Source organism: Amphiprion ocellaris, chromosome 14 (genome assembly GCF_022539595.1).
Source record: "Amphiprion ocellaris isolate individual 3 ecotype Okinawa chromosome 14, ASM2253959v1, whole genome shotgun sequence".
NCBI classification, from domain to species: Eukaryota; Metazoa; Chordata; class Actinopteri; family Pomacentridae; genus Amphiprion; species Amphiprion ocellaris.
The window spans coordinates 20,938,727-20,960,812 of record NC_072779.1 but is presented as its reverse complement, the minus strand read 5'-3'; the positions used below and the strand labels follow the sequence as shown (position 1 = coordinate 20,960,812).

The 22,086-nt window shown below is 41.1% G+C and overlaps 2 protein-coding genes across 2 annotated transcripts; one reads left to right on the top strand and one right to left on the bottom strand.

Annotated features, from left to right (window-relative positions):
- Positions 1-599: 599 nt before the first annotated feature.
- On the top strand, positions 600-5,508 carry LOC111576030 (interferon regulatory factor 2-binding protein 1-like). The gene is made up of 2 exons (XM_023281520.3): positions 600-2,633; positions 4,639-5,508. Exon 1 carries the CDS (start codon positions 827-829, stop codon positions 2,606-2,608), a length of 1,782 nt encoding a protein of 593 aa, XP_023137288.1. The 5' UTR covers positions 600-826; the 3' UTR covers positions 2,609-2,633; positions 4,639-5,508.
- A 1,567-nt stretch (positions 5,509-7,075) lies between these two features.
- micu2 (mitochondrial calcium uptake 2) lies at positions 7,076-19,190 on the bottom strand. Its single transcript, XM_023281521.3, has 12 exons — positions 18,945-19,190; positions 17,608-17,737; positions 15,470-15,501; positions 15,295-15,370; positions 15,139-15,186; positions 14,841-14,923; positions 11,831-11,884; positions 11,615-11,712; positions 9,292-9,463; positions 9,099-9,207; positions 8,841-8,998; positions 7,076-7,307 (listed from the first exon to the last, which is right to left on the bottom strand). Exons 1-12 carry the CDS (start codon positions 19,140-19,142, stop codon positions 7,206-7,208), a joined length of 1,260 nt encoding a protein of 419 aa, XP_023137289.1. The 5' UTR covers positions 19,143-19,190; the 3' UTR covers positions 7,076-7,205.
- Between the last annotated feature and the right edge of the window lie 2,896 nt (positions 19,191-22,086).

Here is a 22,086-nt window from a genome sequence, read left to right as displayed (position 1 = left end):
TGTGTAGATAAGGGGTCAACCAATATGTTTTTCACTGATACTAGCTGTCAATAATCATTAAGACCAATGACTAATATTTACAGCTGTTGTACATTTGCAGTGAAAATGAAAACCATGGTATCGAAAATTAAAAGAGCACGAACTCCACTACCACACTTGCTTGAAATGACTTTGTTTATATCTTACATATTTAATTACAAGATAACTTTCACATTTATCCCCCAGTGTTGATTGGCTGTTACTGATAACTGCAGATAGAGACAGAGACAGAGCAGTTCATTTAAATGTATCATTTTTATTTGGCAGAAATCAGTTTAAAAAAAACAACAACAACAAGAAGAAATTACCAATAATCGGACCAATGCTGAATATCGGAACTGATAGTGAAGCTGCTAATTGAGCATCTGTTATTGTCTCCGGTAAAGTCAGATAGAGACCCCTTTAACAGCTGGTTTCATCTCCTGCCCCTTTATTTCCTGGTTGCTCTACGGTATTATTCACAATCCTGCAGAAAAGGAAAGAAACAAAGCCGCGACACAGAAACTACAACTCCCGTGGTGCCCCGCGGCCGTGTCGCGTAGGTGTTTCCGGTGTCTTATAACATTTTACTTCCTTCCACACAGACCGAACAAACCGAGAAAGAAGACGTCGCTAAGTTTTAAATGTTTCCTCAAACAGCCGCGCTTTGAGCTCACCTTTTATCACAATTTCTTCGCAAAATTCGCGGCATGTGGCGAATGCTGTCCGAGGACTGAAGAATCGTTGAAAACCGTAGACGTACCGTGTAGGCCTCCGAAGAAAGTTTGGTCGCGGGCCTGTAAACAACATGTCCTCCGCCTCGCAGTCTTCCTCCAGACGGCAATGGTGCTACCTCTGCGATCTGCCCAAGATGCCCTGGGCCATGCTGTGGGAGTTCAGTGAGGCTGTGTGCCGTGGCTGTGTCAACTACGACGGCGCGGACCGAATAGAGCTCCTCATTGAAACTGCCAGGCAGCTAAAGAGCACGCACGGAGTTTTAGACGGCAGGTCCCCCGGTCCGCAGCAGGGCAAACCCAGCTCCTCCGGGTCCATTGAGTCGGGGCGGCAGCATGGAGAGCGCGTAGACAGGGGGAGGGGTGAGTATGGGGTGTCTTCTCGCCTCCCCAACGGCCTGCACAGAGCTGAAGATGTGGGCTTGTCAGAGGGCAGCCGACAGAGCCCGAACACCCGTCGAGCTATAGCTGGGGCTGTCCCCGGTCTGCATGGCACCATATCTCATGCCTTGATAGCTCAGGGGCTGGTAGCTGCCCCTCATGGGCTTTTAGCCCCATTATCAGGCTCCAGAGCGGGGGCCACACCTATTGCAGTCTCAGCTGGACCCATAATGGGTGATGCTGGCAGAAGACAGGCTGTGTCCCTGGGCGTGGGAGCCAGCACCTCTGCTCTGGTGGGTATAGATCCTGCAGTGTGGAGGAACAATGAAGTGATGGCTGAACTGAATGAGGTGGCTCGGAGCAGGGTTGAAGGCTGGCCAAACCGTCCCAAAGCAGTGAGGGACGTGCTTGTAGCTCTCAGCAGCTGCGTCCCCTTTAATGTGCGCTTCAGGAAAGACCATAATCTGATGGGTCGTGTTCTGGCCTTCGATGCGAGCTCTACTCCAGAGTTTGAGTTGAAGGTGTTTGTGGAGTATCCTGCTGGCTCTGGAATGATCTTCTCAGGAGTCCCAGACCTGGTCAGGCAGATGTTCCGTGACTCAGCCAAAGATGCAGGTAAAGCAGTGAACTCTGGCTTACGTTATGTGGAGTATGAGAAGCGGCAAGGCACAGGAGACTGGCGTGGGCTGTCTGAGCTCCTGAATGATGGTGTCCGCATGTTTAAAGAGCCCCCAATCCCAGAGGTTCTGCCACAGCCAGATCCAGTGTTGCCTTTGGCAGCTGCTGGACGTTCTGGACCAGCAAAAGGCACAACCAGGCGCCGCAAGGCTTCTCCAGGCTCTGAGAATGGAGAGAGTGAAGGGAGGCCCGATCATCCTGCGAGGGAGCCCTGGCCTCGAGGTGCTTACTCAGGCATGGAGCCTCTTCCTGGCATGGCTGCACCTCAGGAGGGCCCACCCCGTCTACACAGCCAGCCATCACCCATCTCTGCCCTCATGGGAGTTGCAGACAGCCTGAGTTCCAGTCAGATGGCCAGAGACAGCCCCAGCATGTCCACAGCCCACTCCTCCTCAGCTGGGCGTCCCACCAGCAGCAGCCCCTCCACTGCCTCCACCTCAGTCTCCCAGGCAGCTATTGGGCAGGGTTTGAGTGCTGTTGGGCCAAGCAGCAACACCAGCGCCGGGGAGTCTACAAGCAGCGCTCAGGGCGCTCTGCTCTGCTGCACTCTTTGCAGAGAGCGCCTGGAGGACACTCATTTTGTCCAGTGTCCATCTGTTCCACACCACAAGTTCTGTTTCCCCTGTACCAGAGGATTCATCCGCAGCCAAGGTCAAGGAGGGGAGGTGTACTGCCCCAGCGGAGAGCGCTGCCCCCTGGCTGGATCCACCGTGCCTTGGGCCTTCATGCAGGGAGAGATCTCTACCATCCTGGCTGGAGACGGAGATGTGACAGTAAAGAAGGAGAACGACCCTTGACGTCTCCATCCTGTCGTGGTGAATGGTAAGATGCTGAGAAAACATGCATTTATGTACTTTATGAACCACCATCTTTCTCTCTTAATATAACTTCCATAATGAGTTTTAAAGCCAACTATCACAAATAGTTTGAGCTAAAAACAAACAAACATAAAGGACAGGATCTGAAGTCTCCAATGAGTAAAGTTACAGCATTCATTTTTTGCAGCTGTCACTCTGTCAGCCTTGAAATTGCCTCATAGTAAAACAGAGCAGGGCTGATTGGTAAAGCAGCTCCTTTGGCCTCTTTCATTCATAAGAATCAGCATTAATAGTAAGTCGTGTTCTCTCCCAAACTGTGCAACAACCTGCACAGGCTGCTGCAGGCCACATGAGCTGATGGATGGCAGCACCGTGCTAGAAAAGGGATTCGGAATGTCATTGTGGTTGTAGTGCAAAATTACAGCTAGGGATTAGTGTTAAAAATAATAAGCTAAACTTGTTTTTCTTCTTTGTGTGCCCTAAAGAAGAATGATTCGACTTCAGCTAATCAGCAGGCTCATTCTGGAAATGTAACTTGGGTTAGAATTACTTTGTTGCCTTTCGGTTACAGTGCCTGGTAAAACACTGGCTACATTGAGTGACACATATTTTATAACATTTCAACATATTTTCATAACAAAGAACTGTAATATCTGTGGTGTGGAAATCTGTTCTATACACACATTTGACTTATTTTCCAGAATTCAGCCTAAAACTAAATTGATTAGTTGATATACCCTCAAGATTTAGTCATTCTTCACACCAGTATAGCATGCGAGGATTTCTATTCTTTCTTGGGTCTGTGTGATAGGTAACATCACTGGGTTACAAAGACATTACCTGTATGATATTGTTACTGGCATTTTTTCAGTTTTCAGACATGTTTTGCTTTCTTAGCATTACAGTTAATCAAGCCAATAACAGCGTCATCAGTAACAAATAATTTGTCAGTGGGAGCTCCAGTTGGTGTATCAGTTAGAATCTTTGCACTTGTCATGACTTGTGAGGACCTCCTACTTTCTACAGAGATATACAAATAAAAAAATAAAGGAATACAGAAAGGGCCTAAAAAAGATATGATGTGGGGCAATGCAAAAATTCACTCAAGGAAGTAATTTAATTCTGTGCCTTTTCATGACTGTGATGTGTTTCACTTTCATTGTTCATACTAAATGTTTTCCTTCTCCAGAACCTGGAACTCACTGTCACAACTTAGCTTTGATTTCACTTTCTCTTAATTATTCACAAAATTGCACAGAATTTTTTGGTAACAGCACCGCTCTGGTTGAATCGTCCCAACTTCTTGTTTCATCAAAAATAACTTGGATAAAACATTTGAATTGATTGTGATGTTCAGTGTCACTGTTTTCTGACATTGTATCAACCAAGCTAAGCCGTTAAACTGAAGAAAATCATAGCCTGATTATTCAATAAATAAAATATAAATTAGTTACATCCTTAATGTGCTCTACCAAAGACCATCTTTAATTGAGGACCATACTCCTAAACCTTGAGATTTTTTCCCAAAAGACTGCAGTGTACAGCTTTGAGAATCTAAGGAAACTCTGGGAGATAATTCCACGTATAGTTTTTATTTATCAGCTTCATGCAAAGTAATTTAAGTTACTTTACAGGCCAGTAAATCCAGCATTTGCCCTTCAGGCAGCTACACCTACACTACCAGTCAAACGTTTGGACACACCTTCTCATTCAGTGTTTTTTATTTATTTTCTACATTGTAGATTAATAGTGAAGACATCAAAACTATAAAAGGATACATATGGAATTGTTATAAACCAAAAAGTGTTAATCTTCAGTATTAATCTACAATGTAGAAAATACAAATAAATAAAAGGCATTGAATGAGAAGGTGTGTCCAAACTTTTGACTGGTAGTGCGCATGCAGCAAAATCTCAGGGCTCAGCTGGAAGACAAAACAGTCCTTTGTTGTTCTGATGTTTTAGGTTTAAAAAGCTCTGAAATGTTTTTTTTTTCTTCTTTCTCCACAGTGGATCAAACACTTTGAAAGCACTTCCCTATTATCTCAAGCAGAGGTCCACTTTGGCTGCAGTTCATCGTGTGCCTCCAAGAACAGAATAACTCTGAACCCCTGGAGGACAACTACACAAAGTCCGGTAACTAAAGACACAAGACTCACGAGGACAGGAACAGGTCTGTGTGTCGGGGCTCAGCCGCTACATTGTGACCGAACGTTGAGTCCCGGCCAAATCTCTCCCTCTGCTTTTGTCCAGCGCAGCAGAGGCCTCCTTTCAAACAGCCCAGGATTGAAAGCACATGCTTGTTTTTGAGAATGACAATCTCATTTGTCTTTTATTTGTGTTTTTGTTCTCAATGTCCCATCCTGTCCTACAAAGATGCAGGACATCGATATTGATAGACGGTCTGACAGAATCATGCAATTCTTCAAAAAAACGAATGTTCAAAAATGTGGAAAAACCATTGGGTCCTTAAAGCCAAGGAGTGAAAAATGTAATCCCACAGTCTGTCTCTTAGGTATTCTCCTTATATTGTATGTCAAAAATGTGAATTTACTTTCAATATGGCTATGTAATTTCTATTTTTGATACAATACAAATTTATATGTATTTGTTTATAGTGATAAGAAGACCAAAGATGGCTTCATGCTCAATGTAATTTTATTGTATTGTAGCTGTGTATGCTGTATTCACCGATAACCTTGGCATCAGTCACTAATTAGTTCATCTATCACAGATGTAAGCTTGTTTTGTCTATTTACTTTTTGAATTATATGTATGGTAAGATAATTAGCATCACAATCTTCAATGGTTAACCCACATACTGATGTGATCTTAACAGGTCAATTCTACAATTAAAATTAAAATGGCAAAAATAGTTGAGTGATTGTCTCGTGTGCGTTTTTAAAACCTTAATTTGATAAATATTTTTGACAATGACATGAAACCCCACACCAGGTATAGTAGAAGCGTTTTAGAAAGTATCGATCTGCACAGAATTAGCATCTATCCCTTGAATCACAGATTTCGTAAACATACTAAGTAACAATGACTGTGTTTACATGCACTTGAGTGACCTGGCTACAGCAGCGTTTACAACCTGGATATAGAGTATACAGACCTGGTGGCTCATCTGATTCCACCTCATTGAAAGTGGCAGTGCTGAAATGGGGCTGCAGGTGGAATTAGAGCAGAACTAATCAGTTTCCTATCAAAATGACAATCTGAAACCATGCAATAATCCTGTAATTTAAGATACCATTTGATACAGGGTTTAAACTACACTGCCCGTCCAAAACATTGGGAACATCACGTTGCTGAACCTGACCAACCCCAGATCATAACTCTAACCCCCACAGGCTTGTAGGCACTAGCCATGATGAGTGTATCACTTCATCTGCCTCTCTTCTTATCCTGATGCACCCATCACTTTGGAACAGGGTAAATCTGGATTCATCAGACCACATGACCTTTCAGTGCTCCATACTCCAATCCTATGCTACCTAGCAATCTGAAGTCTTTTTTTCTGGTTAGCCTCACTGGTCAGTGGTTCTTAGAGCTACACAGCTGTTTAGTCCCAATCCTTTGAGTTCCTTTTGGATTATGCGTGTGGAAATGCTCACTAACAAACATAGCTGTTAGTTCTACTGTTGATTTCCTACGATCATCTAAGAATTTGTTCTGACCACATTTGTTCCTCAAAGATGACGGTTCACCACTATCCTTCAGGTTTTAATAATGTGTTGGACGGTTCTAAACCTGATTTTAGTAGTTTCAGAAATCTCCTTACTTGTTGTCTTTGCTTGGAGCAGGCCAATAATTTGACCCTTCTGAGACAGATTAACATCCTTTCCATGACCACAGGATTTGTCTTCCAACATGGTTGTTTAAGAAATGAGAAGCTCCTCACTGCATCAGCTAGGGTTAAATAAGTTATTGCAGCTGAAACATATTCATCACTGCAGTAATTATCCAATGGAAGGCTCCTACCTATCTGCGTAGTAGGTAAATCCAGGTAGCGACCTTTTTTTTTTTGGACAGGCAGTGTATTTTGTCAATGTTGTAGGAATTTATGCCATCTTGTCTGTTTGCACTTTGTACACTCCATCACATTATACATCTATTGCACAGTAAATGTTGACTTTAAAAAAAAAAAAAAAAAAAAAGACCACAATTCAAATGGTCAGTGAAATCACAATTGCATATTCCTTGCTCTGATTACTGTCTCCAGGTTTCTCATTTTGAAATGATTATGAAATGAGCCAGCTGTACTCTGGTTCCTTAAGTGCATGTCATGATTTGCAGAGTGCAAAATTAATTACTCTCCCATCCTGTATATAAATGCTTACCCACACAATACAAAAGTAATTGTAAACACCTCAACCACACCCACAGATCTATAGCTAATATCAAACAACAGATATATTAATCTGTAAACGTGTACACAGGATAGTGGTGTAAATCCTATATTTCTTTACATGTGGTTACTTGTACAATCTCATTCTCACTACTAACTTGATTCTAAGATACCAAAATGAGCAGTGGTATGAGTGATCTGTCATGTAGTGGTTCTCGGTGGTTCAGATGGGGCACCCGGTGTCTCCCAGGGCCTCCTGAGCTCCCTTCAGGGTCTCTCGCTTCACACACTTCCAGTAGCCTGAGATGCCGTTCTGATGCCGCACCTGAGGGCAAGACAGAGGTCATCATGTCAACAGGACAGGAAGTAAAGGTGAAATTTAAAATGCAACCTGAGAGCAAAAAGATCTAATGCTTTTAGTAGCAGCGGGATTTTTATTTCTGTCATGATGAATCAGCCACACGAATGCTGACTACTGGTTTGGTGGAGGTTAAAAACAGATTTTATAAGCACAGCAATACTAATGAAGACATAATAGACTAACAATAAATAGGTACAAACACCACACAGTGTCTATCTAAGCAGTGTTCTCACAGTTTGTCTCCAATTTTCCACTGATCTGGTAAGTTTATTTATTCAAAAGCTCTGTTAAAGAAACAGTTTGATGTTATGGGAAATTAATTTTGCCTCTGTCTATAGGTTAAAACAGTGGTCCCCAACCACTGGGCCGCGGACCAGTACCAGGCCGCACTGAGAGAATAAAAACAGTTTATTTTATATTTTATTTCTGGCAGAGTCTGGAGGGTGTTTTGTTTTGAAAAATGACTAGATCGTCTTCCCGTTGCTTCCACCTGTGCTTGTTTCTCACACTTCACGTTAAATGTAGGCGTCAATCAAGGAATGCGGTTTGTTCAAGATCTCTGTATTGAAAGATAGTGGCACGTCATCACTGTAACTATGACAACCACGTACACACGCCTGTGCTCAGCACAAAGTAATTCTTTAATAAAGATTTCATCCGTCGGAAATGATACAACGACTGAGCAGCCTTAGCGGAGTATTGCGCAAGTGCTTTTCTTGTTTGTTACGTGCGCGATGATCGGTCCGTAGAAAACTGTCTTGCTTGAAGCCGGTCTCGGTGTCAACTGTAGACTGAATATGAGGATGCACGCAACAGTCACCACTTCCACAAGTTCTACAACACCAAAGCTACAATATTGTGATAAGGGGTGACTTCACTTCTGGAGAGCTACCATGTTGCTCATCTCTAAAGGCCCTTAATACAACAAAAAAAGTCGACAAAAGCAGACAATGGCAAGTAAAATGTAGTAGCCATTTGATGACCAAGGAAAAACTGGCTGCAAAATTCTTCAGACTAGACTCTCACAGTGTGACACTACCATGTCTAATGTCTGCACACCGGCCTATGAGAATACAGTGTGAAACAAGAAAAGCAGTAGAGGCAGAAGGCTGCTCAGTCGTATCATTTCCGATGGATGAAATCTTGAAAAAACTTGTGGCAGAAATCAAGGCACTATAGAATGTGGCCATTTAATATAGATCTACCCACAAACAAAATGACCTTGCGTTGAGCACAGGCATGCGTTATGCATGTATACGTTATGTACGGATACCGAATCAGATGACCTAAATATGTAGCAGGCAGTGGGAATTGATGGGACTCAGGAACACCTCCACAATTTAATGAATTGTTCCTTGTATTATTTCTGATAGATACGTCCCGATAAGTCCACAGCTGTCGATCTGTAGATTGTAAGAAGTCAAACTGTTCCTTTTTTTGCAGACGTACTTGCAGTTAATCAATCACAACTTATAAGGTGAAGGTGAATGAGCTCACCTTGAGACCCCGCAGTACTCGGTCTTTCATCACTCCAATGAATTCCTTATGGCTCAGGCAGTTGTCTCCATCCATATCGAACAGTTTAAATACTGTGTCCAGCACATTCTCAGACAGATCGTGGCCTGTAGCGATCCTCACAGCTCGCTTGAACTGGGCTGAAATTAGAAGAAGGAAAAGCAGAGTCATCTACAGTCTGTACACACTCTGTACAGTTGTAAGAAAACTACTGGGCTTTAAAAAACAGAGAAGTTTTACCCATTCCCACGGGACGGTTGGCTTCAGTGACCATTTTCATTGAAAAGGCAAAATCCTCCAGGTTGTTGGTGAAGAGGCAGAAGACTTTGAACTCATCAAATGTGATGCTCTATAAAGAAAATATGTCAGTTCACTCAGAGGCCAAACTAAATGTTATTCCAACCCCAGCAGAGGGGAAGGAGAGTCTGTTTACCTGGCCAGCAGGGATCTTCCTCCTCATGTTCTCCCAGTAGACTTCATTGTCTTCTTCGTTGGTATAGTGAAGCAGCCACTCGGCAAAGTCTTCTCTTCGCATGGTGTCCATACCTCTGGAGAACTGCAGGAACTCCATCTCCTGCACTTCGGCCTGCAGGTCCTCCATGAACCTGAACAACAGACCACTCATATAACTGATACTTTCAGACCCAAAAGTTCTACTGAGGTTTGTGAGAAACCTGATGATGAAGTTCAAACAATGAAGGCAAAGTCTCTGAGATAAATTAAAGTCAAAGTAAAGAATATAAAATTATTTAGCAGTGAAAAAAAAAACATATGAAGAATCAGTTCTACACTGTGAAGATGTGGCGTCTTCACCCAGCATATGGATGATTGGTCAATGTACAGTATAAGTGGGGAGTTTCTTACTTTACTTGACGGACACCAATGATTTTTGTTATTTCTGACCACAACACAAGCTAAAATGTCTATTATGCTTTAGTAAATGAAGACCCAATTAGCAGAATTTGATGTCCCCCAAATGGAGACAAGTCCCTGCAATGCAACTGTGTGGACAGATTTCCACAACATGACAAGTCCACATGCACAGGTCTATACCTCTTTGCACACAACTTCTGTTCTAGAGTGATTTCATACTACAGGAAATTGAACATCCATAGAGGTAAAACTTTACTGTTTGTGTCCTTTATTGACCACAAAGTTTGTTTCTTTCAGAACATCAATCCATCCATCCATCCATTATCTATACACCGCTTAATCCTCACTGGGGTCGCGGGGGGTGCTGGAGCCTATCCCAGCTGACTCGGGCGAAGGCAGGGGACACCCTAGACAGGTCGCCAGTCTGTCGCAGGGCTACATACAAAGACAAACAAGCACTCACACATTCACACCTACGGGCAATTTAGAATAATCAATTAACCTCAGCATGTTTTTGGACTGTGGGAGGAAGCCGGAGTACCCGGAGAAAACCCACGCATGCACAGGGAGAACATGCAAACTCCATGCAGAAAGATCCCGGGAAAGCCGGGACGCAAACCAGGGACCTTCTTGCTGCAAGGCGAAAGTGCTAACCACTACGCCACTGTGCAGCCCTCAGAACATCAAATCCTAGATTTTTTTATTCAATTCATCTACAGTCAAATGGAGTTTGCATGTTCTCCCTGCGTGGGTTTTCACCAGGTACTCCAGCTTCCTCCCACAGTCCAAAAACATGCTGAGGTTAATTGGTAACTCTAAACTGTCCACAGGTGTGAATGTGAGTGTGATTGTTTGTCTCTCTGCATAGCCCTGTAATAGACTGGTGACCTGTCCAGGGTGTCCCCTGCCTTCACCCTAAGTCAGCTGGGATAGACTCCAGCCCCCCCACGATCCTAATGACGATTAAGCGTTGTATAGATAATGGATGGATGGATCTACAGTCAAATAGCAACATTGCTACTTGATCCTTAATGAATATCACTGAACCATAATTTACATTCTTGTCACAGACTCTCATTACTCTGCAAAATTTGCTGCTTTACGCTGTGGCAAAGTAACGATGAGGGAAAAACAAGAAGAAATACATGCAGTGGTCCAGTGACTGTACAATATAGTCACAGCAAACTGATATGATGTGTCTGTATAGGTCTGAGCATGTGATTTAATGTTTTGCACTTGGTCTCATGACATACGCTACCAGTCAAATGCTTGTGGTCACTTACAAATGTCCTTATTTTTCAAAGAAAAGCAGTTTTTTTTCAATGAAGATAACATTAAATTAATCAGAAATCCAGTGTAGACATTGTTAATGTGGTAAATGACTATTCTAGCTGGAAACAGCTGATTTTTAATGGAATATCTCCATAGGGGGACAGAGGAACATTCCCAGCAACCATCACTCCTGTGTTCTAATGCTACATTGTGTTAGCTAATCGTATTGAAAGGCTAATTGATGATTAGAAAACCCTTGTGCAATTGTGTTAGCACGTGAATAAAAATGAGTTTTCATGGGAAACGTGAAATTGCCCAGTGAGCCCAAACTTCTGAACGGTAATGTAACTGCATGTTGAAAGGTAAGAATTTACCTTTGGTAAAGGGTAATTACAGAACAACATCCAACGTATCCGTTTATCTTGATTGTTAAAAAAAAGCAGACAATGGACATTTATTTGTCATACACCTTTGCCCACGAGATTATGAATGTTCACCCCACTGTGTGGTTCTATCAGTGTACAGCTAAGTACATGGCCACAGTGTAGATGGACACTGATTCCATGTGATCACTGTAATGTAACAGCAGCAGCACAAAGACATTTCCTCACCTGCGGAATTCCTGATACTGCAACTTCTTTTCTCCTTTCTTCCCAAAAAAGTAGGCCTGCAGCGTGGTGTTTGCAGCTCCCCCTTCCTCTGCTGGTTTCTGTGTAGCATCCAAGGAATGTAGAAGAAGATACTGTGCTGTTAACATTCAAACTGAAGGGCAGACGTTACATGTAATAAAAATGACAAAACAATCTGAAGGGACTGTGAATGCTCACCTCTGCACTGTCCTTTGGTAATTTCATTTTGCTTTTCCCAATGATTTTCTTGAGCTTCATCAACAAAAAAGAAAATATCACATTATTAGCATTTTAGCAGTGAAGTTTAAAGCATCCGTTTTTGTTGAATTTGTTGAACAACCCTTGTTGCAATCTTATAATGCTACTGCGCTGTTTATGAACTTAAAAAAAGCAAAGAAAGGTTGCTTCCTTAACTTGAAAAATCAACAAAAGATCAGCACTGTATAGACATGAGTACAGATCTGTGCAATATCACTTAACTATCAAATGATTTGAAATTTGTATTCTCAATAAATGCAGTATTTCTAGGTTGAACAGTATTTTCTTTTCTGAAAATTAAAAACTAACAGTTTAGATTCATTATTTAAAAATGCATGCCCCACAGTAGGAACTCAGTGCAACAAAAAGCAGCACAACTTTTATTTATTATGCCATTTTTTTTTCAATATTTTATGACAGATTTAATCCTCCTCAACATGGTGGATGCCAAATTTGTGGAAATGTTCTGCCATTCTTTACAGAGTATTTTTTCAGCTGGTCTTTGCTGGAGTGCTTGTATTACTCTACCTTTTTCCTTAAAATAGCAAAGCTGTTTCATTGGATTCAAGTCAGGCAACAGACTTGTCCAAGTATACACATTTTTCACTTTTTTTCTTCTTTCTCTTGTGTGATTTTGCCAGTGTGCTTTGGATCGTCATCATGCTGGAATATTCCTCTTCCTCCCAGCTTCTGCAGACTGGGAATCTTGCTCAGATAGTGTTTTGGTGTATCCACAGATATAGATCACAGTGCATCTATAAATGTCATTTCCCCAACATGACATTACTCGTGGAGTCTCATGTCATCACACTCCCACCTCTGTGCTTCACTGACAGGATTATGTATTTGCTATAGAAGTCCTGGTCAGATACACCAAACATGCTGGAGCTCATCTAATCAGCACACATTTATCTTGGTGTTGTCTGACCAAAGGGTGTTATATCAATATTTATCAGGGTTCTTTTTTATGTTCTTTAACAACGTTCAGTCCTGCAATTTTGAGCTAAAAAGCAAGCAATGGTTCTTTTCTTGGATGTCGTCCACAGAGGCTGATATTACGGTCCTTCACAGCTGCCATGGAAACTCTGATACCCACTGATAACTCCTTTGCCAAATCTAAAGCAGCTGCACATCCATTTTTAAGAGCTACAGGTCTGTGATGTCATTTCAGGAAGATGGACACTGAGGCTCAGATTAGGGGTCCCCCTTATCTGACTATGGCGACTTCTGTAACTACTGCTACTGCCCCAACTGTGTTTTGACTTACTTTTGTGGGTCACCACATCTTATATTATCCCTTTCCATCTTTGTGCAGCCTCAAAGCCTCATTTTGGTATTTAGTGACCACAGTTTTCCAATCTTTGAGTCAGAGATCAAATGTGTGATCATTTTTGTTGCAGCACTTTGGGGCCTGAATAGTCCACATAGTCCCTTTATACTAGTTTTTTAGTATTGTTTAGAATAGGACATATTTGATGTTCAATTAAACCAGGAGTGTCAAACATCCGGCCCACGGGATGATTTACAAAGTGTAAAAATTCCAGAGACGACATGAAGTGCAACTTTTCAGCATAAGTAACTGCTATTTTAAATTTGTCCACTGTGCTATCACAATTTTTATGTGTTTTTTACTACGACAAGGAGGCGGAGACTCGGAAGAGTTATGTGACGATCCATGTTGGTTTGTCTGTCTGTCTGTCAGTAACATCATTTAAAAACAGACGCATTTGGATGAAATTTTCAAAGAAGGTCAGAAATAACACAAGGACCAACTGATTAGATTTAGGCAGTGATGCGGATTATATCATGAACCCACGGACTTGTTAAAGATTTCTGTATCATTGTGAGACAGCGGCACAGTGTCACTGTAGCTATGATGACAAGTGAACACTATGTCAGCTGCCTGCTGAAGATCACATGATTGTGATCCTACAACAAATTGACCGCTGCAGACTTATCTGTCAGAAATGATACAAGGAACAAATGATTAAATTGTGGGGTGTTTCCAAGTCCCATCAATTCTCACCACCCGCTACATATTTAGGTCACGTGATTCGGTGTCTGTACGTAACGTACACATGCATAATACATGCCTGTGCTCAGCTTATTGGTTACTATGCTCTGATTTTACTGGTCTGGCCCACTTGAGACCAAATTGGGCTGTATGTGGCCCTGAACTAAAATGAGTGTGACACCCCTGAATTAAACAATAATGCATTTATTGAGAGGTGATACGAATTTGAAACATTTGTCTTTTAAGTTGTACAGAGTTGTACTCACTTCTGCTGTATACTGTCATTTGTACAGTTGCATACAACTGTCTCCCTCTTCTCTGAACTAACACATAAAAAGTCGAAACAAAAAGAAAGTTAAAGTTCAACCAGTTCAAACGAGGGGTGTGTCTTTCATCTAATATTCACACAACAGATTCCATGCACTTCCGCTTTCCACTGAATGCTTTAGGTTTGTGCACGCAGTCACAACATGAAAATATGACACAAGGAACAGAACGGCCAACATGCAGTCTACTGGAAAGAAAACTAGCCTAGGTCTGAGCTTAAGTAAGCACACAGAAGTCTTCTCTTGTCATCATAGAGGACAAGTCTGGTTGGAACGGACACAAAAATGTCAGGTGACTTTAAACAAACCGTCTAAACTGAGGGGTGACTCAGGCAAACACACAACAGATGAAAAACAGACTCGGGCAGCGACTGTGCAGCTCTCCCTCACCTCCACATGGTGCCTTGTTTCATACTCACAACTGTGGCGTCAGTGCACGAGGCAGCATTAAAGGTGGTAATATTTTGACATTTAAGTTCACACAGACACTTAGACAAAATCCGTACAGAATTTTTTTCTCCTATAATTTTAGTGCTCACATATGAAACATTTTGTGTTATGGATTTTCTATTGTTTTTATTAAACAATCCTGATAGATCTCGGGTCTTACCTTGAGAAACTCCTTGTTGTCGACCTGCTCATTCCCATCAACATCAAGCATTTTGAAAGCTATATGAAATCCTGTGCGTGGCTCTGCAACAGCAATGCATTGTCAGTTATCTGGACTCAGAGTCAACAAACTGGGTTAGTGCTTAGAAAACAAATCAAACAAATCACGTGTTGATAAAATGTCTAGCTCCAGTAAAGTCACATTCACAATCACATGCAAATCAGCCTCAGCACGACGTCACTAAGAAGAAGACTCACAGGAAGCTCGTGCAAGTGTCGGTAAACTAGGAGCAACTTACTGGTCAAGATGGTCAACAGGAACAGATACTCTGTGTAGGATAGCAAACCTGGAAAACACAAAGAAACACACTGACTTTGATTTTAGAAATAAGATATCGAACAAATACACTGACTGACAATGAAACAAATAACCTGCTGGCAGATGAAGCACTTACCATTGTCTCCTAAGGTCCTGAACAGATCATTACCAGCCCGAGTTTTAGAGGCAGCCGTCAGCATGTTGTTCACTTCCTGCAAACACACCACTATTAAACAGGCAGCAGCTCTATTAGCCCAAACTGTGACTCTACAGGATAAGTGCTGTTACAGCCTGTGAGATCGTAACCGTACCTCTGTTGTTAAAACTCTTTTCTGCAGTTTACCTACATAAGAGGAAACAGAGAGGGTATGTGAATAGCACAACAAAAATGCAGCAACATCAAAAAATAAAACAAGTAAAAACATAGGTAAAAACACAGTGGCTTGGTGGTTAGTGCTTTTGCCTTGTAGCTGAAGATCCCCGGTTCGTATCCCAGCCTTCCTGGGATCTTTCTGCATGGAGTTTGTATGTTCTGCTTGTGCATGCGTGGGTTTTCTCTGGGTACTCCGGCTCCACAGTCCAAAAATGCTGAGGTTAACTGGTAACTCTAAATTGTCCGTAGGTATGAATGTAATTGTTTGTCTGTAAATGTAGCCCTTGAATAGGCTGGTGATCTGTCCAGGGTGTCCCCTGTCTTCACCCTAAGTCAGTTGGGATAGACTCCAGCCCCCCATGATGCTTAATGAAGATTAAGTGGTGTTTAGATGATGGATGGATGGATGGATGGATGGATGGATGGATGGATGGATGGATGGAAGTAAAAACATGAGACCAGTGGTGCATGTGAGGTGACTACATCTGAATGTCTGCAGGGTTTTAGAAATACTCACATAAATGTCCTACACAGAAAATCGTATTTTAAGAAAGAGCCACAGTATTTGCTGCTTTGTGTAATAAAGTATTGAACGGTAAAACTACTCAACATGGAAAATGGTCCACTTCAGAATGACAGATACTATATTACTGGGTTCTACTTAATGATTGTACTTTATATACCGCTTCAGAAAAGAGATCTTCATAAAACCAATATTTAGGATCAAATTAATGGAACACTGCATTTCTGTAAAAGGGGTCAACTTATGGCACAATTTAGACAAAGAATCAAAAGAATCTCAATCACATGCAAGATTTAAAAATTTAATTAAAACCAGCATATTATTAAAATACAAAGAAATGAAGTAAGAGTATCTTAGTGTTGGTTATGAGAGAAAACTGCTATGAGTGAGTGGGGTTGTGCAGGGCTCGCAGACTTTATAGTCATTTTGCTTGTTGTTTGTTTTTAACACTCATCATAAACTGATGATTTGATATAAATATACATAAGTTTATTCTTCTTTCTGCTCCCTTTCATTCAGAAGTTTGGAAACTTTTGTTCTTGTATTGTTTTTTTCTTTTGTCAACGAATGAAAAACAATCCCTACTGGGCATCAATAAAATCTATCTTTATCATTTTCTTTATATTTTTCAAGGGGTGGTTGTCAAACTGCATTTTAGGAGCTTTACTGCCATTATGTCATCTTAACCTAAAATAGTACATCAAGACTTCCTTGTTAATATTTTGGATTATTAACGTGAATTGGCACAATAATTTAAGGTATCAAGTAGAGTAGTGGAGTGAAAAGTACAAATGTTGCTTCTGACATATAGAAGTATTAATTAGCATAAGCACAGTAAAAAGTCAGGTACAAAAATTGTACTTCAGTATAGTGTTTGAACAAATGTATTTAGTTAGTTTCAACCACTAGTCATGCACAAGCCAGGCACCTGATACTTACCATCATCAGAACATATCGCAAACAAACAAGACATCCCCATGATGAGACCTATTTAGGGCTAGTTGGATTACTGGATTTCCAGTGATTTGAAAGCGTGCATGTGTCTCCTTGAGTTTTCCGCAATCCTAGTCTTTCTCATACTTCAGTCTACAGCCTTTCTTGGGTGTAGCTGGAGCACTTCACTTACGTAAAATGCTTGGAAGAGGTGTGCCCTGTTCTGTATATATAGTTGGGTGATGAATTTAAGGAATCTTGTTGGTGGTGGTCGACTACAAGCCTCCAAATCAGGGGTGTTAGACATGGATGGTAACAGTGTTTGGAAATATGCAGGAGATATCAACAGCTTTCTTCCAAAAGAAAAAAAAACAGAGTTCATCAAAAATCTGAATCTCCAGGAGATATTTAGTTTGGCTGACATCTGGTGACTATTTAAGGTTTTGGACTATTTAGATAGCTAAAATGTAGGATTAACACGTTCACCCAAGAATCAGGGAAGTTTCTATGACCTGTTTGAAAGCATCTGTAGAATCACCTGGAAAGCTCCATTTAGCCTGTATACAGTGATCACATGGAGACTATGAGCTCTAAGTGTACAGTATGTTTGAGTGGCTTACGGTCAACATTCTCCAGCATCACAGAGAACAAAAAGTCTCTCGGGGTCATGTAGGGCTCTTGTTCATAGACCACGGAGGCGAACTGGATGAAACGGATCTTTCTGGCAGACAGCTGGGGAGCTGGGGCTTCCTGTAACAGCACAAGAGACATCAACACCCCTGTACACTACAGAACCATGTGAGCTGTCATCGCTGGCCTGAGAGAAAACAGACAGTATTTCCATCTCTATGCTGTGTGGCCAGATTAGATGGTTACTGGACTACTTTTAGGCTACAGTATGTTCTGTTCAATGACTAGATAGATAGATAGATAGATAGATAGATAGATAGATAGATAGATAGATAGATAGATAGATAGATAGATAGATAGATAGATAACTGCTGAACTCTTTGGTGTCACCCAGACAATTTCATGTTTTCCATAAAAACTCAGCACTATACTCAGGTGCTAACATAATTGCACAAGAGTTTTCTAATCATCAATTAGCCTTTCAACACCATTAGCTAACACAATGTAGCATTAGAACACAGGAGTGATGGTTGCTGGAAATGGGTCTCTGTACCCCTATGTAGATATTCCATAAAAATCAGCCGTTTCCAGCTCGAATAGTCATTTCCTATAATAACAATGTCTAGGCTGTATTTCTGATGAATTTATTGTTATCTTCACTGAAAATTCTTGTTTTCTTTGAAAAATATGGACATTTGTAAGTGACCCTAAGCATCTGACTGGTAGTGTATGTCATGAGACCAAGTGCAAAACATTAAATCACATGCTCAGACCTATACAGACACATCATATCAGTTTGTGACCCCAAACTTTTTAACGGTAGTGTTGACAGACAGATAGATAGTCAATCAGTCTGACCTGAACAGAATCAGTAAACACAAAATATACACAACATTCATCAGTGCTGTCTCCAATTTCGTTATACACTGTACAATGACAATAAAGCACATTCTATTGTGTTTTTGTGCTGTCTTAGGTCACTCTACTTCTCCACTGTTTTATCTGAATCACGGTCACCTCTATTTTTACCTGCACTGTCCAGCTCCTCTATATACAGTCTGCCCACATTTTCACCATTAATGAAAATGGAGACAGACTACATTCGTATGTGTAGAGGAGCTGGAGAGCTGTTTGTTGAGGTAGTCAGTGACCACGAGGGGGCGTTACTTGACACAAACACAGTACTACTAAGTATACACGCCCTTTTGGGAATTATCAAATACTGTTTCTTCGATTACATTAAATGTGATGATGATAAAGCCACGAGAAGTACAGAGGTCAGGTCCGTGTTCGGTGAATTTCGACGACATAAACTTTCTGTACTTACTTTTTCTTCCGCAGCGTGAACGGCGAAGGGCAGAGTCCTGCTGCTTGCATGATACTGGTAATAACAGATCAAACCAGTTCCAATTACAGAGCCCAGGACACCAGGGCCGACAGCACGGCGCAGTGCTAAACTTTTCAGAGACCGAGGGCTCTTTAAAACGTTCCTCAGGACGGCAGCGAACCTTCCCCAACCAGCCATCTTTGGAAGCTAGCTCGTTAGCTGTGTACACACCGCGGCTTCCGTAGCTGCGCAGCAGAGCCACGCCTCCAGGAAGCAGCTGAAACATAGATCACGTGACCCCACCAGCCACACAAACAGCACACACGTACATCAGATCAGATCAAGCACTAGGGTCACGTTTGGAAAGTGAGTCTCAAAGATACAGAAATATCGAAAAACATACGAGAATGAATACCGAGTGGAAAAACTGTTCAAACAGACCGTCAGGAAGTGATATTTAAAATTGTTGTAAGAAGACTTTTAAAGAAATAGAATTGAAAAAGAAAGTCATTGTCAGGATTTTGGCACTTTATGAGCTTTGTCCTGCTGACACATCTTTAAATTTTCACAAGCGAGCAAGTGTATTATTATAGAACCTTATAATAGACAGTGGTTATTCAAAGTGCAAAGACAAAGGTAAAACACAAACAATGCAAACAAAAAAGCATGAAAATAAAAATACAAAATACAGCAGAGTAAAATGTATTATCAAATTAATAAATTCATAGAATGAAAAAAGCTGCTGGACTGAAACAGCAGAAAAAGACCAAAAGAAGTGAGCAAGATAATGTATATAATAAAGAACAACAAGGAATTTAAACAACTAATAATAATTAGAGCAAATCTGCTGTCTGTTTCTGGCAAAAAAACACAGAAATTTCTCTCCACAGCCAAAAGATAGCTTATCTAAATACAGCAACCTACACTTGTTGTAACAGGGCTTGCTTTAGCTATATTTTAATCATAAGAGAGGTTACATTATATATATAGTTACTGGGGAACCATCCATACACAGTCATGCAACTGCTGCAAATATAATATTTGGACTTCAGTACATCAAACAGTAAAGCAACATTTTTGATCAACTTTAACGCATGATTGGAATGACATGGGTACATTCAGAACTATCTTTTAAGATTACCCTTATTCTGAATTAAAACAAAAAAAACCTACATTTGGGCTGATTTTAACGATGTTCAGGGCTACAGCCTCAGACAGGCCTATGTATGCCACTGATGATGTATAGTTCAACATTCCAACAACGTAATTTCCAAATTATTTCATTTCAGAACTTTATCCTCGGGACACAAAGTGCCTCCAACTTCACTCCACTTTCGGTGACTGTGGACTGTTTCAGGTTTCCACATTTCATACGTGTTCACTCCATACTGGACCAAGACTGTCCTCCAAACTGATGGTGATGGATAAATTCCACTGGTATGTCTGTGAGTTACAGTGAGATTTAAGGGAAACGTTCCTCTTTCAACAGATGAATGTGAAAACAGACCTGACACATCATTCTGCACAGAGAAAGTTAATTAATAACACACATTTTTGACGGTTTCATCCTATGCTGCTCCTCTCAGTGCAATTAGTACCACAAACAAAGGGCCTCATGAAGCCACAGCACACTGGAACAGTGCAACAACCATCTTTCCAAGGTGAGCAGCAGCATATACAAAACAGGAGGGGATATATTCAGTGCAGAGAAATGAATCATCACTTGTAATATTCTGAGTTTGTTCACAAATACAGGCATTAAGAGGTAAAATGGAAAGGCTCAGGCAGGCAGCTCCTCAAAACTGCAACACACATCAAGCTAGCTGCTTTTCCTCAGGCAGCATCCGCCATAATATTTTTTCTGTGTCATCCCACTGTCTCATATATCACAGCAACTTCTCCTTCAGTACACAGTGTCCAAGGACTGAGGGCTGCCAGTTGCAGGCTGATCTCTGTGAACTCGGCTCCTCCTGCAACAGACCGAATGTCATCCAGGACCTGCAGGCTCAGCTGCAGCCCGGCTGTAAAGGGACGGGAGGAGAGCAGCAAAGGTCAAGATCCACATTCATTCAGTCAGTCATTCTCAGCAAGAATGTCATTTACACTTAAGACCACAGCAGAGGGGATGTTCTCCATTCAAATTAGCTACAGCTACACTAACATTGGGTGACTTTTTCTTACCACGGGTTAAACCCTTAGCGTGGTTTTGTTCTGACCTCGTATGCATTTGCCGTATCTGGTGGATGGGAAAGTGAGAAGACTTTATTCCATTTACAGAAAACACAGTTTCACTGTGTTTTGCCTAGTCTGTCTGAGAACAATTGTATTCTTAAAATGAGTTGGTCTTAATTTGTACTTTCTTAAAGTAGAAAAGAGTTAGTAGGGCATAACTGAAAATAGCAAAATGCAGTGTTACAATACCCTACTGTTCAAAAGTTTGGGGTCACTTAGAAATGTCCTTATTTTTGAAAGAAAAGCATTTATTTTTTCAATGAAGATAACATTAATCAGAAATACAGTCTAGACATTGCTAATGTGGTAAATAACTATTCTAGCTGGAAACGACTGATTTTTAATGGAATATCTCCATAGGGGTACAGAGGAACATTTCCAGCAACCATCACTCCTGTGTTCTAATGCTACATTGTGTTAACTGATGGTGTTGAAAGGCTAATTGATGATTAGAAAACCCTTGTGCAACTATGTTAGCACATGAATATGGTGCTAAGTTTTTATAGAAAACATGAAATTGCCTCGGTGACCCCAAACTTTTCAACGGTAGTGTAGATCAGAAACTAGTCAAAAGCAGCAGTGTCTGTCATACTCTATAACAATAGTGGTGATCACTCCATCCAAAGCATCTTGAAACTCCTCTCAGGATACTTTACTCAGAATAAGTAACATCATTAAGTGTTTGTCAGTGGCACGGGCTACAAACCTACAAAGGGGAAAAAAGACAATGGCAAAATTAAGGGCTGAACAGATTTTATGAGACAATACCATATTTCATATTTCCACAGACAGATATTGGCAGATGTTATTCAATTCAAAAACAAATCAGAATTAAAATGTACATTCTCAAAACATACATCAAGTTGTGCAGAATTTGTGCAATACTGTTTACATGTATGTTTTTGTTGAA